Source organism: Polypterus senegalus, chromosome 1 (genome assembly GCF_016835505.1).
Source record: "Polypterus senegalus isolate Bchr_013 chromosome 1, ASM1683550v1, whole genome shotgun sequence".
In the NCBI taxonomy this organism is placed as follows: Eukaryota; Metazoa; Chordata; class Cladistia; order Polypteriformes; family Polypteridae; genus Polypterus; species Polypterus senegalus.
The window spans coordinates 129,744,220-129,759,108 of record NC_053154.1 but is presented as its reverse complement, the minus strand read 5'-3'; the positions used below and the strand labels follow the sequence as shown (position 1 = coordinate 129,759,108).

The window sequence follows — 14,889 nt, the reverse complement described above, 5'->3', positions numbered from 1 at the left end:
ACAATTTATATAAACACTTATGTTTCTTGTATTATTTAGGCATACTCATAAACCTAAAAATTGCAGTTTTATATAACTGATTTTTTTTGCAAATCCGTAATCGTAGATGTTATTAAGGTAACACTTCTGGCATGACATTTAATGATAAAATAAACAATCCAGTGTAGTATTTGTAAAAAAAAAAAATTCATTGTACAAAAATATTCCAAAGCACAATTTTTGATGTCTATATTCGAGTATTTGAATACTGCAAAAGGTTTACAAATAAAACAATTGATGGCCTTCATATGTTGGTAAAATTGTTCAACAGTTAATCTCTGCTTCTTATGTATAAATTCAAACATTTTTAATAATCCACCTTGGGGAGCTGTTACTCAAGTGAGCTTGTTAAGTATGTTTCCAGAAGTTTCCTTTAGCTTTGAAACTGCCTCTCCATCACTGTTCATGTATGTGTTGCCTCACTTTCTCTTATTTCTGTTCCAAGTTGAATTAAATGAGAAACATTTGTACTGCGGGTTTTCAAGCATTCCTCACCCACTAAGAAAGCAGTGTTCGTTTCCCGGCTGCTGTGTAATTTTCCAAGAAGGGATCCCTGTTATGTCTACTACTGCTTATGAAGGAAGACATTATTGAATATATACAGTCCAAATGTACAGTAATTGTAAAAAATGGTGAGTAAATGCCACATTCATATTCATTTTTGAAAACATGCACTTGTTTTTAATGAATTCCAATTTCAGATGACATAGTCATTAACCAACTTGTATATGTGTTATTCTTGAGTCACTGCCAAGGTGATTCTTGGCAAAGCACTTATATGTGCCAGAGTCCAAAATGGACAATTTCTGTATTACCAATGTTCCCTGTGGGTGAAGAAGTTCACTACCAATGGGTCGGCCCTTGCCAGCTGTTGACAGCACAGAATGATCAGGCAATTCCCAAGAGATTTCAGGTTTTGGTATGCCAATGGCTATGCAGTTAAGATGAACAGATGACCCCACCCTTGTGCGGACACTTTGAGGCGGACCATGAGTGATACGTGGAGGATATGCAATGATTATCACAGGCACTGTTATTGAAGCTTCTCCACCTTCATTCTGTGCTCTGCAAAGATAATTCCCTCTGTCATGAATGCTAGTTTCTCGAACAATAAGAGTTCCATTGTCATAAAGGATATATTTCCCATTTACCTGGGGTCTTGACAATACATAACCACCAGGGACTGACCAGGTAACAATGGGTTTAGGGATGCCGTCAGAAAGACAGTGAAGGAAAAGTGTCTCCCCACTAATACTTCTAATTAGTCCTTTTGGTTGAGTAAGAATGTAAGGTTTCTGGCCCACCTCTAGAATGATCAGTTTTTCAATATAACCCACTTTGTTTCGGGCTGCACATCGGTACTTGCCAGCATCATCCTTGTTGGAACTGTATATGATTAGTGTGCCATCACTCCCCATGTGATATCGGGACATCCTTTGAGTGTTGGTAAACCTTGTCCCATTGGGTAAGAGCCAGATAATCTCAGGTGGTGGGTAACCAGTCACGGAGCAATTCAAGATGGTGGTCTTTCCAATACTAGTTAAAATTTTTTCATTAAATGGGTTCTTGAACATTGGTCTTCTCAACACATTAATTACTTCTAGCTGAACCACCATGACAGTCTCGCCACCATCATTCCGTGCCACACAGACGAATTCTCCTGAATCTGTGGCTCTCACATTGCGAATTTCAAATGTTCCATTCTTGTGTACTACAACTCGACTACCATAGTATGGGGCAGTTAAATAAACATTGTCTGGCATAATCCACATAATTTGGGGAGGAGGTGAACCTTCAGCTTTGCAGTCAATAAGCTTCCTTGAATGTTTTACAGCATTATCTTGAACAATAGTTTTGTTTCTATATTTTCCATTTATAATGGGAGGATTGCCATCGACGACTAGCTTGAATACCTTGGTGTCATCTCCAGCACTGTTGCGTGCAATGCACACATATTCACCAGAATCTGACAGTTTCACATTCTTGATGGTTAGTGATCCATTCACGTGCACCAAATATCTGTCACTTGAAGCTGCAATCATATCATTAGAAGGGAGGAGCCACATGATTTTAGGCTTTGGTTCCCCAATTGCTTCACACTCAACCGTCACATTGCCACCAGCTTTGAGTTTCAGAAACATGGCAGAAGGCCTTCGGATGCGAGGAGCTGCAGTCACAACTGTGATGTGAACTGTCATTTCATCTTTTCCAAGTGTATTTTCAGCATAACAAGTGTAGTCTCCCTCTTCTGTCATCCCTACCTTGTTCAAGTAAAGTGTTCCGTTGTCAAAGAGGACATATCTACGACTTCTTCTACCACTGTCATCAGCCTGCAGCACACTGTTGACCACTGTACCATCAGGTAACCCCCAGGTGATTTCTGGCTCAGGTGCTCCTGAAGCTCTGCAGTCAACTTTAAGGTCTTTGCCAAAAGGCACCTGTTTTTGGACATACTGTTTATATTCTATTTTTGCTGGTTTCATAGTAACAATGACTTTCATTAGCAACAGGTCATCTCCAATTTTGTTTCTGGCAACACAAAGGTAGTCTCCAGCATCTTTCTCACTGACAACATCAATAATTAAAGTTCCATTAGGCAGCACAAGAATTCTGTTCCCCATCCTGAAACAACAATGATCAGAGTAATCATGATTATACACAGAATATTAATTATAGCAAATGTATATATATATACTAATAAAAAGCAAAGCCCTCACTGACTCACTCACTCACTGACTCATCACTAATTCTCCAACTTCCCATGTAGGTAGAAGGCTGAAATTTGGCAGGCTCATTCCTTACAGCTTACTTACAAAAGTTAAGCAGGTTTCATTTCGAAATTCTACGCATAATGGTCATAACGGTCAACAACGTCCACCATGTTGAACTTTCTTATTCATGGCCCCATCTTCACAAATTTGGTAGGCAGCTTCCCTGCGCTAACCGAAACCAATGTACGTACTTATTTCTTTGGTATAACGCCACTGTCAGCCGTCATGTTGAACTTTCCAACGTCACTAATTCTCCAACTTCCTGTGTAGGTAGAAGGCTGAAATTTGGTACTTATTTCGGTGCTATGATGCCACTGTCAGCCGCCATATTGAACTTTTCAACTGTCTTTGTTACTTATGGGCGCATCTTCAAGAAATTTGGTACGTGGGTTCCCAACGTTAACTGAATCCTACTTACGTACATATATACGTTCATAACTTGCAGCTCGGTCACCGTGTGATGCGGCGTTGGGTCCCCCATCCCAACGCCTCCCATGTTGTTGGCTGCCTGCCTATATAAGGCCGTCTATCGCTCCAGTCTCTACATTCCCTTCCTTGCTTCGCCACGGGATTCACGTCTCCCTGCTGATAACTACAGCCTTTTTATTTGATCCACGGCTTCTCCTCTGTTTTATTGTTCATTTATTATGATTATAGTTATTGTTTAGGTATTTTAGACTTACTTTACATTGTTCAGTTACCCATTTCCTTTATTATTCCAACCGTACCCCCATTAACATGTCTATCGAGGTGATCACCATCGATCAAAGAACTGTCACTTACCGAGTTGTTTCCATGCCCAGAGATGGCACCTGCCTTTTCTATTCTCTTTGTTACATATTGCATGGCCATATCAGGCTCACTCTTGATATCCAGAGGAACATTGTGTCTTATGTATTGAATGACTAGGACAGGTTCAAGGTGTGGACTGATGACGGTACAGGAGATAATTATTCTACACAGGAGCACTAGAAGAGTGAAATGCTTAAGCCCTTCACCTATGCATCTGCATGTGAGTTGATGGCTGCCGCTGAATTGTTCGGTTGTTGCTTTCTGGTGTACCGAAATGGCCAAATATTTTACACCTTTCGACAATCGCCAATGCCTCTTAAACATCTTAGATTGACAGGTGGCGATTTCAGTAGTGGACACTTTAATGTTTATGAATGTTTAAACTCTCAAAAGCTGGATGTGAAGTTATCGATGAAACTGGTTGTATACTTCAACGCTTGACAGATGCAGAATGTCTCTTCAACACAAGTCCTACAAATACTGTCGTAATTCAAACAAACCATGAAACTCAAACCAATTATGACAACAGCAATCCAAGCTGTGAGATTTGAAACAAGATTACTGTTCACATGGCCAACTGTAAGTTGCATGCTCAAGAATAAGCTCAGCGCACAGCTTGGTCATATTACAACCAGAGGGCCAAACTCACAATGTGGTATACAAAGAGATCCTTAACAAATAATTATTGGTATATTTTCCCTCAGTTTAAAAAGGTTTAATTTTCTTCTTAATAAAAATTTTAAGGCAGTACTTTGCTGCTGTGAAGCGCGGGTATTTTGCTATATATGTATATATCAAACTTTGAGCAGATGCAGCAAAGACCATATATGTAAAAGTTTGCAGACAGCTGAGGAGTGTTTATGTATAATCCAGGACATATTTATCCCAATGTTTAGAAGTAGTAATAAATGAAATCAAATTTTTTGGTGGATAAACAAGTAGCTAATATGGAAATTATAAAAGATAAAAACAGCTGTATAAGGCATTTAACACTAGTAAAAGCAGTGCTAACTGAAGACATATGAGAACCTGACAGCAATAGTGAAAAGGATATTAGGAAAGCAAAAAGGCAGTTGAGGAGAAATATTACAGAACAGGTGAAAGAAAGACCCAAAGACATACTTTCAATAATTTAGTAGCAAAAGTGCGGTCAAAGGAGTAGATGAAGAGTATTAAATATTAAAGGTGAGTGAAAACATATAGACAGTGACATGGAAAGTACTTTGAACTTACACTTTATTGAAGTTTATACAAGTGAAGAAGTTACTAACCTCCCAAGAGTAATTAATGAATACTAAAGGGGTGCTTAGTAATCTGGAAATTTGTAGCGGGTGAAGTACTGCTTAGATTTAATAGGCTTAAATCAAACAAATCACCAGGACCAGATAATATTCATCCTGTAGTTCTTAAGGAGGTCAGTGAGGTGTATTTTATAACCCTTGGCCAACATTTTCCAATAATCTCTGCTCAGTCTTAAAAGTCCTAAAGACTAGAGGCTAGCTAATGATAAAAGTTATGTCCCTCAGGGATCAGTCAGTGCTTGGGCCACTGCTCTTTTGAATATACATAAATATCCTGGAAAAGAAAATAATTAATAATCTGGTTAAATTTACAGATGATATCTAACTAAATGGAAGGACAGATAATGTAGTTTGAGCCAAATTGTTACAGAATGATTTTGATAGCATACAGGTTTAGGCAGATGAGTGGCAGATGAAATTTAATACGAGTAAATATAAAGTATTACATGTAAAAAGTAAAAATTTTAGATTTAATTACACAATGAAACTTAGTATGACCTTAGAGTCATACTGGACTCCTCACTATATACATTCATTCAGCAAGACCAGATGAAGAACCCCACAAGCCTCTGGGTGATTTAACTCTTCAACAGAGAGCTGATCATACTCTTACAATGCAGCACACAGATACTGGGTCGATTAAAGCATCACAGCATTTCTAACTCTTGATTTTGGCACCAGACTCAAAACCCCCTGGTAATTTTAGAACTCCCTAATGGTAAATCTGTTCCTGACATCCATACTGCGCAGAAGTGATCAAAAAAACTAATAGGGTGTTAAGTTATATACTACAATGTGTGAATTACAATTCAAGGGAAGTTACACTTAAGTTATATAACACACTAGTGTGGCCTCACCTGGAGTACTGTTTTCAGTTTTCATCTCCATGTTACAAAAAAGGACCCAGCAGTATAGAAAGTCCATAGATGAACAACTAGGCTAATTCAGGAGCTAAGAGGTATGAGCTATGGGGAGGGATTGAAGGAGATGAGCCTTTTCATTTTAAGCAAATGGAGATTAAGAGGGTCTATCGATATGACTGAAGTGTTTGAAATTATGAAATGAATTAGTACAGTTGTTAATGTGAAATAAATTGTGCAACATGAACACAAGGACACAGTTGAAAAGTTGGTTACCATAAATATTACAAAGTTTTTCTTTGTGGAAAGAACCACTGACACATGGAATAATTAATCAAGTAATGTGGTGGAGTGTAGGGCTATAGGGATCTTCAAATCACAACTTGATGTTATTTTGGACAATCTAGGTGAATAGGATGGATGAGCTTGTTGGGCTAAATGGCCTGTTCTTCTTACAATGTTTTTAGTGTTCTAATTCGTCAAATAATAACTTCCATTCTTACTCTTACTGAAGCTTTACTTTGTTAATTCAATTCATTCTTCCATTTTCATTCCCACTTACCATGTCAGACCTGAGGAGAGCCAAAGCTTGTCTGTTAAGTTGGAAGTAAGGAACATGCATTTTTGTTATACAGGTTCAGTGTTGCATTAATACATACATAGGTTTAAGAGCATATTAATACTATGGCTCTCTTTTCATAATGTTTTTAACTGTTACAGTTATTTAATTCAGTGAGTGAAGCTGGTGATATTATGTAGACGTGCCAGACACTCAGTCTTTCCAGAGCCTCATTTAAATTAGCCTCTTCACAAAGGGCTAAAATAAGAGTGAGAAAGGAAGAAGGACTAATGTGTTATGTAAATTCACCATAAAAATATACTTTGTAAAAATAAGGCTGTACAGACAAAGGAACACAAAGAAACTAGTAGATATCCTTCAATCCAATCTGAAATCTGCTTAAGTTATTTATAAGGAAAAGTGAAGCCAAAACCTAACCTGGCACTCAAATTAAAGCAAAGCCAGCACTGGACAGGGCACCAGGGCACATGAATGCACACACCAACTTTCACTTTGCTTCAGGGCCAATTTGGAGTCTCCTATTTTTGAAGAATATTATTATATATAAAAATATTTGCTCAGCAGGAGATCATGACATGAGTGACATTTAGTCTTTAGTTAAACATATGCTACACTGGTTATTTAGTACATCTAATATTAAAATAAAGTGTATATTTTATAACTATGGTTAGTTTTACTGCATAACTAAACTTTAAACCTTCAGTTTCATAAAAAAAATGAGTTCATTCATTTATTCATTCAATTAGCTCCTAATTTAATTAGACTATAACTAAATTCTGATGCAGGCTGCCGCAAAAAGAAAAAAATATGCAGGTACAGTAGGGTGGTCCGCAAACCAATGCTAACAGTTGATGTTTGTAGAATCATTTCTCCACATGGCTTATTTTTGTCCACTGCTTGCTTACCTGTAAAATTTTCTCCTGATTGTGAAACAATTAGAGGTCGCTCCACTCTGAACATTTTTTTTATATTGTTACTACGTACCTGTTCTTGTGAGAGATTCTTAACTGGCTAAGTGATTAGTTAATAATAAATAAAATGAACCAGAGAAAAATCTATTAATAACGTGAAGTTTCCAGAACATTAAAGGAGTAAGTGGAAGTTTCCAGAACATTCTATTAGTAAGTAGGATTTTCAAGAACATTCTAGTAGAAAGTAGGAGTTTCTATTTTAGGTTTTTTTGAGAAAGTAGGATTTTCTATTTTAGCTTTTTTTGATAACAGAGTCTCGGTAGAAGCCAAGGATTAGATGGTGCAAAACCTGCAACGGCCACCATTAACAGACATTCCTCAACATTTTAAGCTGACAAATGAATCTGAACAGCTGGATGTCTTTATGGAAAAAGGCATAGAAATCTCCAGAACAACTGATGGATGATCCAATCATCAATGAATTTTGCATGAAAGTAGAGAACAACGCAGCTGAAAGAGGAGTAAGTCTCATTGAAAACTATAGTGACTGTGGGATATGGCCGGCCGTTCATCCCGGCCAATACCCTCAGGCCACCAGGTGGAGCCCTTCCTGCAACACTGAGGTGCCCCGAATTCCAGCAGGGCATCATGGACAGTGGAGTTTTTCATCACAGCCCTGCTGGATACCATGCAGGGAGGAGCAGGGACTGCTATTTTCCCTATAACCCGGAAGTACGTCTTCGGCACAGCAACAGAGGAAATGACGTACTTCCGGGATAATCACGCGGACTGAGGACTCAGAAGCACTTGGTCTCATCAGACCAGAGAATCTTATTTCTCACCATCTCAGAGTCCTTCAGGTGTCTTTTAGCAAACTCCAAGATACAACTTTTTGGCCTTAATTCTAAGCGGCATGTGTGGAGACAACCAGGCACTGCTCATCACTTGTCCAATACAGTCCCCACAGTGAAGCATGGCGGTGGCAGCATTATGCTGTGGGGGTGTTTTTCAGCTGCAGGGACAGGACGACTGGTTGCAATCGAGGGAAAGATGAATGCGGCCAAGTACAGGGATATCCTGGACAAAAGCCTTCTCCAGAGTGCTAAAGACCTCAGACCGGGCCGAAGGTTTACCTTCCAACAAGACAATGACCCTAAGCACACAGCTAAAATAATGAAGGAGTGGCTTCACAACAACTCTGTGACTGTTCTTGAATGGCCCAGCCAGAGCCCTGACCTAAACCCAATTGAGCATCTCTGGAGGGACCTAAAAATGGCTGTCCACCAACGTTTACCATCCAACCTGACAGAACTGGAGAGGATCTGCAAGGAGGAATGGAAAAAGATCCCCAAATCCAGGTGTGAAAAACTTGTTGCATCTTTCCCAAGAAGACTCATGGCTGTATTAGTTCAAAAAGGTGCTTCTACTAAATACTGAGCAAAGGGTCTGAATATTTAGGACCATGTGATATTTCAGTTTTTCTTTTTTAATAAATCTGCAACAATTTCAAAAAATCCTTTTTTTATTGTCTGTCAATATGGGGTGCTGTGTGTACATTAATGAGGAAAAAAATTAATTTAAATGATTTTAGCAAATGGCTGCAATATAATAAAGAGTGAAAAATTGAAGGGGGTCTGAATACTTTCCGTACCCACTGTACATGTATATACCTGTGTGTGTGTATGTATGTATGTATATATATATATATATATATATATACACACACAAACACACACCTATCTACATTATATATACACACACATACATACATACATACATACACACACACACACACACACACACACATATATATAATTTGTGTGTGTGTATGTATGTATGTGTGTATATATGATGTAGATAGGTATGTATATATATATATGTGTGTATATGTAGATATGTATATAGATATGTATATATGTATATATATGAAGATATGTATGTGTATATATGTGTATATATATATATATATATATATATATATATATATATATATATATATATATATATGTAGACTCAAACCGATTATAACAGCAGCAATCCAAGATGTGAGAAAACAGTAAAAAGGAGGTGTGTCAGACGTCGTGGTACATTTTCTGATGCAGCTAGACGAAAAAAACTTTGTGACGCTGCGGCCAAATACACAAAACAATTACTTTGACAATCATGTTACGTTATTTTTAAAATGTTTCCTTTTCTTTTTCATAAATTCTTTAACACACGACTTCGCTGCGAAGCGCGGGTATTTTGCTATATACAGTATATATATATATATATATATATATGACAGCAACACTTCTAACAGTGACAAAACAATTACATTGACAATCATGTTACGTTATTTTCAAAATGTTTCCTTTTCTTTTTCTTTACTTCTTTAATACACTACTTCTCCGCTGGGAAGCGCAGGTATTTTGCTAGTTGTGTATATTTATGAGTATTGTGGAGTGGAGGGTGCTTGGTGCATATTATTATTATAAAATAAATAATAATTGGACTTTTATCTGGTGTTTGGCGTCTGCTCTGAGGGTTCAAAAAAAAAACAGCACCCCCTATCTGTCACAGTGGCGTAGCCGGCAGGATCCTCTGGCCGTCGGTTTGGCAGAGTACCTGGTAAAAAATTTATGTGGACAGAAACCCCAAGAAGACAGCGTCACGACACACAGAGAAAAATCGCCAAAACCCACCTTTACCCAGTCCATAATGGGTAAAAAGAAGACAAAACAGAGTGCCAGCACCAGCGGAGGTCTAGGGCTCAACCTTGCCTGTGCTCAAGACGAGCCATGGAGCAGCTACGTGTTTCGGGAGAAACGTCCGGAAGAAGATGACTGCTACAAGGTATGTGCCAGGAGCGAATTTGAAAAGCTTTTTAAAATAACGCATTTTGTCTCATACTCATACCTCGTGGAGAAGCATCCGGAGGCTCTGCGGGAGGCAGGAAATGCTCCTGAAGACAGTGGTGCCCTCTCATTTGAGCCGGTGAGAAACACAAAGGACTTCCGCATGTTGGGTGCCAGCGACGGACACATGACCCACCCCAAAGGATTGTGGGAAGGAGGAGGTCCGTGTCCAGCTGCTTATGGCTTCGCCCAGGAAAAAGCGGACTTGGATTTTCCAAAGGGGAAGGGGAGGTGAGCGAAGCACCGCTCACCCTGCGAGAAGGTAAGGAAGGCCGGGAAATGGCTGGTCGGCCTGCCGACAAATTAATAAAGGCAGATCGCAGTCCGCCAAAGATAGTGACCCAGTCCTCAGCCAAAGAGAACTTCAGTTCCCAGAAGCCTTTGCATAACTCTACCAAGCACTTGCCTGAAACGGGCATGCTCATTGGCTCCCGGCCGGAAGGTAAGCTGAATGATGGCTTGAGCCTGCCTCCGGACGAATTAAATAAAATAGATGTGCGCGAGCTGGAGAAATTGCTTCAGCCTGTGCACAGTTTCTTACAGGTTGTGCAGACAATCCAGAAGATCGTCGCGGACTTGGGAGCAGCAGCTGAATTGCCTATCAAGAGGCTTGAGGAGTACCTCTGGCGATTTTCTCGGGAGCCACCTGTATTAAATAATGCAGTGGTACAGGTAAGCGAGACCCGTACCGTATATAATGAAATAGGGACGCAGAATGACACGGGCCCGCGATTAATCCATAGCAGGTGCCAAGTAGCTCCGAGCCCTACAAGAGAGGCGGAAACGATAACCATTTGCCTGGTGGAAGGGTCGATTGAGCCAGAGCAGCTGGATGGTGCTGCTTTCCGGAACGATCCGATCCTGAAGACACCGACGCTGGTTGTATTTAAATCAAAAGGGGTTCAAACAGTGAAGGGTCTCTCTCTGGCTAATAGAGAGACTCAGACTGTAAATAAACCCCAGATTAAACAGGAGATACCAAAAGAGAAACGAGGGTGTCCTAACAAGCTAGAAAAGAGAGCTGAGAGCTCAGAGGCAGCGGTAGGACCCTCCTCAGAGGAAAAAGGGGCAGAGCCAGAGTTTCCCAAGTGCTTCTAGTCTCGCAGAGGGATACAAACAGGAGGGCGGCGGCTATGCTTTGAACACCACCGGCCGGGCCACGTATGGCGAAGTTGTCCTCGGAGGACAGAGGATAAGAATCTTATTTATTTAATGTTCCCCCTAGGTTCTCCCAGGAGTATTCAGGAAGTTGCCAAGGCCCGACCAATGGACCCTCCTGGTGGAAGACGTCCCTCGCGGGGCTGGCTGCTTCGAACCATAGTTCTTCACTGGGGTGGGAGTACTGTGGAATATGGCCGGCCATTCATCCTGGCCAATACCCCCAGGCTGCCAGGTGGAGCCCTTCTTGAAACATAGAGGTGCCCCGAATTCCAGCAGGGCATCATGGACAGTGGAGTTTTTCATCACAGCCCTGCTGGACACCATGGGGACCTCCAGGGGGTGCTGCAGGGAGGAGCAGGGAGCGTTATTTTCCCTATAACTCGGAAGTATGTCATAGGCACAGCGACAGAGGAAATGACGTACTTTCAGGATGAAGAAGAAGAGTTTTCACCCGACCCGGAAGTGCTGGATAATCACGTGGACTGAGGGTTCAGAAGCACTTCCGTGTCATGATCTATAAAGGAAATCCCAGATGAGTGAGCTGAGTCGGGAGGAAAGATGGCAATGCATCTGGGAGTGGAGGATTGTTTATGGATTATTGATTATTGTGTATATTTATGAATATTGTGGAGTGGAGGGTGCTTGGTGCACATTATTATTATAAAATAAATAATAATTGGACTTTAATCTGGTGTCTGGCGTCTGATCTGTCACATGACGTACTGACAAAGGAGGATTAACAGAAATGGTTTATTCTTTAACTTGTTGCAAGCCATTACAAATATATTCCAGCTTCATCAAGGAAATTGCTAATATTGTGGACCTACAAGTTTGATTGTAGTTGTCTGCTATTTAGTTGAAATGACATAAAACTGGTAAATTTTGTTTATTTCTTTAAAATTTTGGCCTTGTTATAAATATGATAAGGCATAAAGGTAACCCTGTGGAGAACTTGAATCTGTTACTTTATTTTATTGGATCACCCTAATGTACGGTGTATTTTTTTGCCAATATGTTTTGTATGTTTTGTATGGTTGATTAATGGGGACACTTCTTTTGATTTATGTCATTGTTTCATTTAAATACACATCTCAATGTAACACCAAATTTTTGCAAGACACTTGCAGTTTGTCTCTTTGTATTTGTTTCACTATTTATTTTGTGGTATGCTTGTCAGGTGTCCCATTCTGAGACTTTTAAATGTGCTTTGAGCTACAATTAAAAGCCTATTATTTGATGATTATTTATCACATTTCCTATTGTAACAAGTATAACTTTAATGTTAAATGACCTTTTAACCTTTTGAGGAGGTGGATTTAAGTAGGCACCTATGAGTTAACCATGCAAAGGATGCATAACAAGAGTAAAAACTAACAAAATGTCAATAATTGTTTATTTGACTGGAGTGCAGTGGAGTGGTCAAAGCAAGGGGGCTAACAATTAAAACAGATGACAGATTGTTAAAAATAGGTGAAAATGCCTGAAAACTAGTCAATGACAAACGTCTAGTCACAAATGCACACAATCTAAAAAAATATAAACAACAATCCAAAACTCTGGAAACAATGAACTTAAAAGAAAATATGTTTCTTCACAGAACCTTAAATGAGCTGATAGGAACTCCTCTGAGGTGTGCTTCTTTATTTATATCGTGTCATTCCTGTGATTTACCTGCTGCATGTTTAGTGTTGCTGAATAAAACAAGTAGATAGGTGTGATCAGGGGCAAGTTCACTGTGGATGGAGGGGTCTGATATCAAGATTAGGCCCATGCCTAATGCTATTGAGCATAATGAAAATCCACAAACCAACATAATCAGTACCAGGTATAAGATGACTGGAAAGATTCCTAGTTTTACATGTTTTGTTTGAAATATTACTTTACCTGTGCCACTGGTCTACGACAGCCTTTGACGGCAGTCTCCAAATGATCCGAGGTTTGGGCTCTCCAACAGCAGAGCAGTTTAGCAATAACCTGTCTCCATAGTTTAAGCTGGTTCTTCTGTCTGACATTGTTACAATTCTCGGCACTGCATCTTTGGCTTCCACAATCATATTTACTACGCGCCTTTCTGATCCTGTTGTGCTTGTAGCAATACATTCATAGTTTCCACTATCAGAAATAGCTGTATTTTTGATATAAAGTGTTCCATTTGAAAATACAAACAACTTTTCGTTGATGTACTGTAAAGGTCTGGCTTCAGTTGCATCAAACAAAACCCAGTGTACAGTTGGTTGGGGGTCCCCTTTGGCCGTACAAGGCAGTTTCAAATTTTGTCCTATTTCAGCCTTCACATACTGCCTCTTTTCTTCTAAGATAACCGGTGGAGCGGCTACCACTTGCAGTCTGACAGTCACTGTATCTGCTCCGGCTGGATTGCTAGCTATGCATTTATAATGGCCTCGGTCATATAGTGTCACATCTTTAATTGTTAGAGCTCCATCTGAACCCATTGATACTCTGCCACTGGACACTCGAACAAGAGTCCTGTTAGCAAGGATCCAAGAAATAATAGGAGTTGGCCTTCCTTCTGCTTTGCAACTCATTTCTATGGTGTTTCCTGAATGTGATTTGATATCCCTTAGTTTTGGCTCGAGGATTCTGGAAGGATAAGCCACTACAGACAACGTGACAACAAGCTTGTCTAACCCATGCTGGTTTTCTGCGATGCAAAGGTACTGTCCACGGTCCTGCATGTGCACATTTTGGATGGACAGTGTGCCATTTTTGAAAAGTTCAAATTTGTTACCTCTCTTGGCCTTCATTGTTACTGTAGTTCCTGAAAATGAACATGGAGAGTGAAGATTTTCTAGATTAAAAAAAAATCTTAGTCTCATTATCAATTACAGTAATCCCTCCTCGATCACGGGGGTTGCGTTCCAGACCCCCCCGCGATAGATGAAAATCCGCGAAGTAGAAACCATATGTTTGTATGGTTATTTTGATATATTTTAAGCCCTTATAAACTCTCCCACACTGTTAACATTATTAGAGCCCTCTAAACATGAAATAACACCCTTTAGTCAAAAGTTTAAACTGTCCTCCATGACAAGACAGAGATGACAGTTCTTTCTCACAATTAAAAGAATGCAAATAGATCTTCTTATCTTCAGGAGCAGAGAATTTCAGAGGGAGAGAGAGCTCGCGCTCGCAAAGAAAAGCAAACAATCAAAAAATCAATACGTGTGCTTTTAAGTTTGCCGGCATTTTTTAGAGGAGCGTCAGTATCTTCTAAGCAAACAGCCTCTGTGCAAACAGCCCCTCTGCTCACATCTCCTCCGTCAGGCGCAGAGAACGTCAGAGGGAGAGAGTGAGATTAAAGCAACAATCAAAAAATCAATACGTGTGCTTTTGTGCTTTTAAATATGCCGAGCACCGCAATAAAGCGGCATTTTTTTAGAGGAGCGTCAGTATCTTTTAAGCAAACAGCCTCTGTGCAAACAGCCCCTCCGTCAGGCGCAGAGAATGTCAGAGAGGGTGAGAGAGAGGCAGAGACAAGCAAACAATCAAGCTCCGCGTGGGATGCATATCTTATAGCATTGAGGAGTTTTAGTTAATATGTAATACATGTTCTGAT

The 14,889-nt window shown here is 39.9% G+C and overlaps 1 protein-coding gene across 3 annotated transcripts in view; it reads right to left on the bottom strand.

Annotated features, from left to right (window-relative positions):
• Positions 1-529: 529 nt before the first annotated feature.
• Positions 530-14,889, bottom strand: part of LOC120531947 (immunoglobulin superfamily member 10-like) — a 35,390-nt gene continuing 21,030 nt past the window's right edge. For all 3 annotated transcript variants that reach the window (XM_039757834.1, XM_039757844.1, XM_039757854.1), the window contains 2 exons: positions 13,197-14,091; positions 530-2,661 (listed from right to left, as the gene is read on the bottom strand). In XM_039757834.1, the coding sequence (XP_039613768.1) occupies positions 753-2,661; positions 13,197-14,091 (2,804 nt within the window). In that variant the 3' untranslated portion in view covers positions 530-752. The remainder of the gene's footprint in view (positions 2,662-13,196; positions 14,092-14,889) is intronic.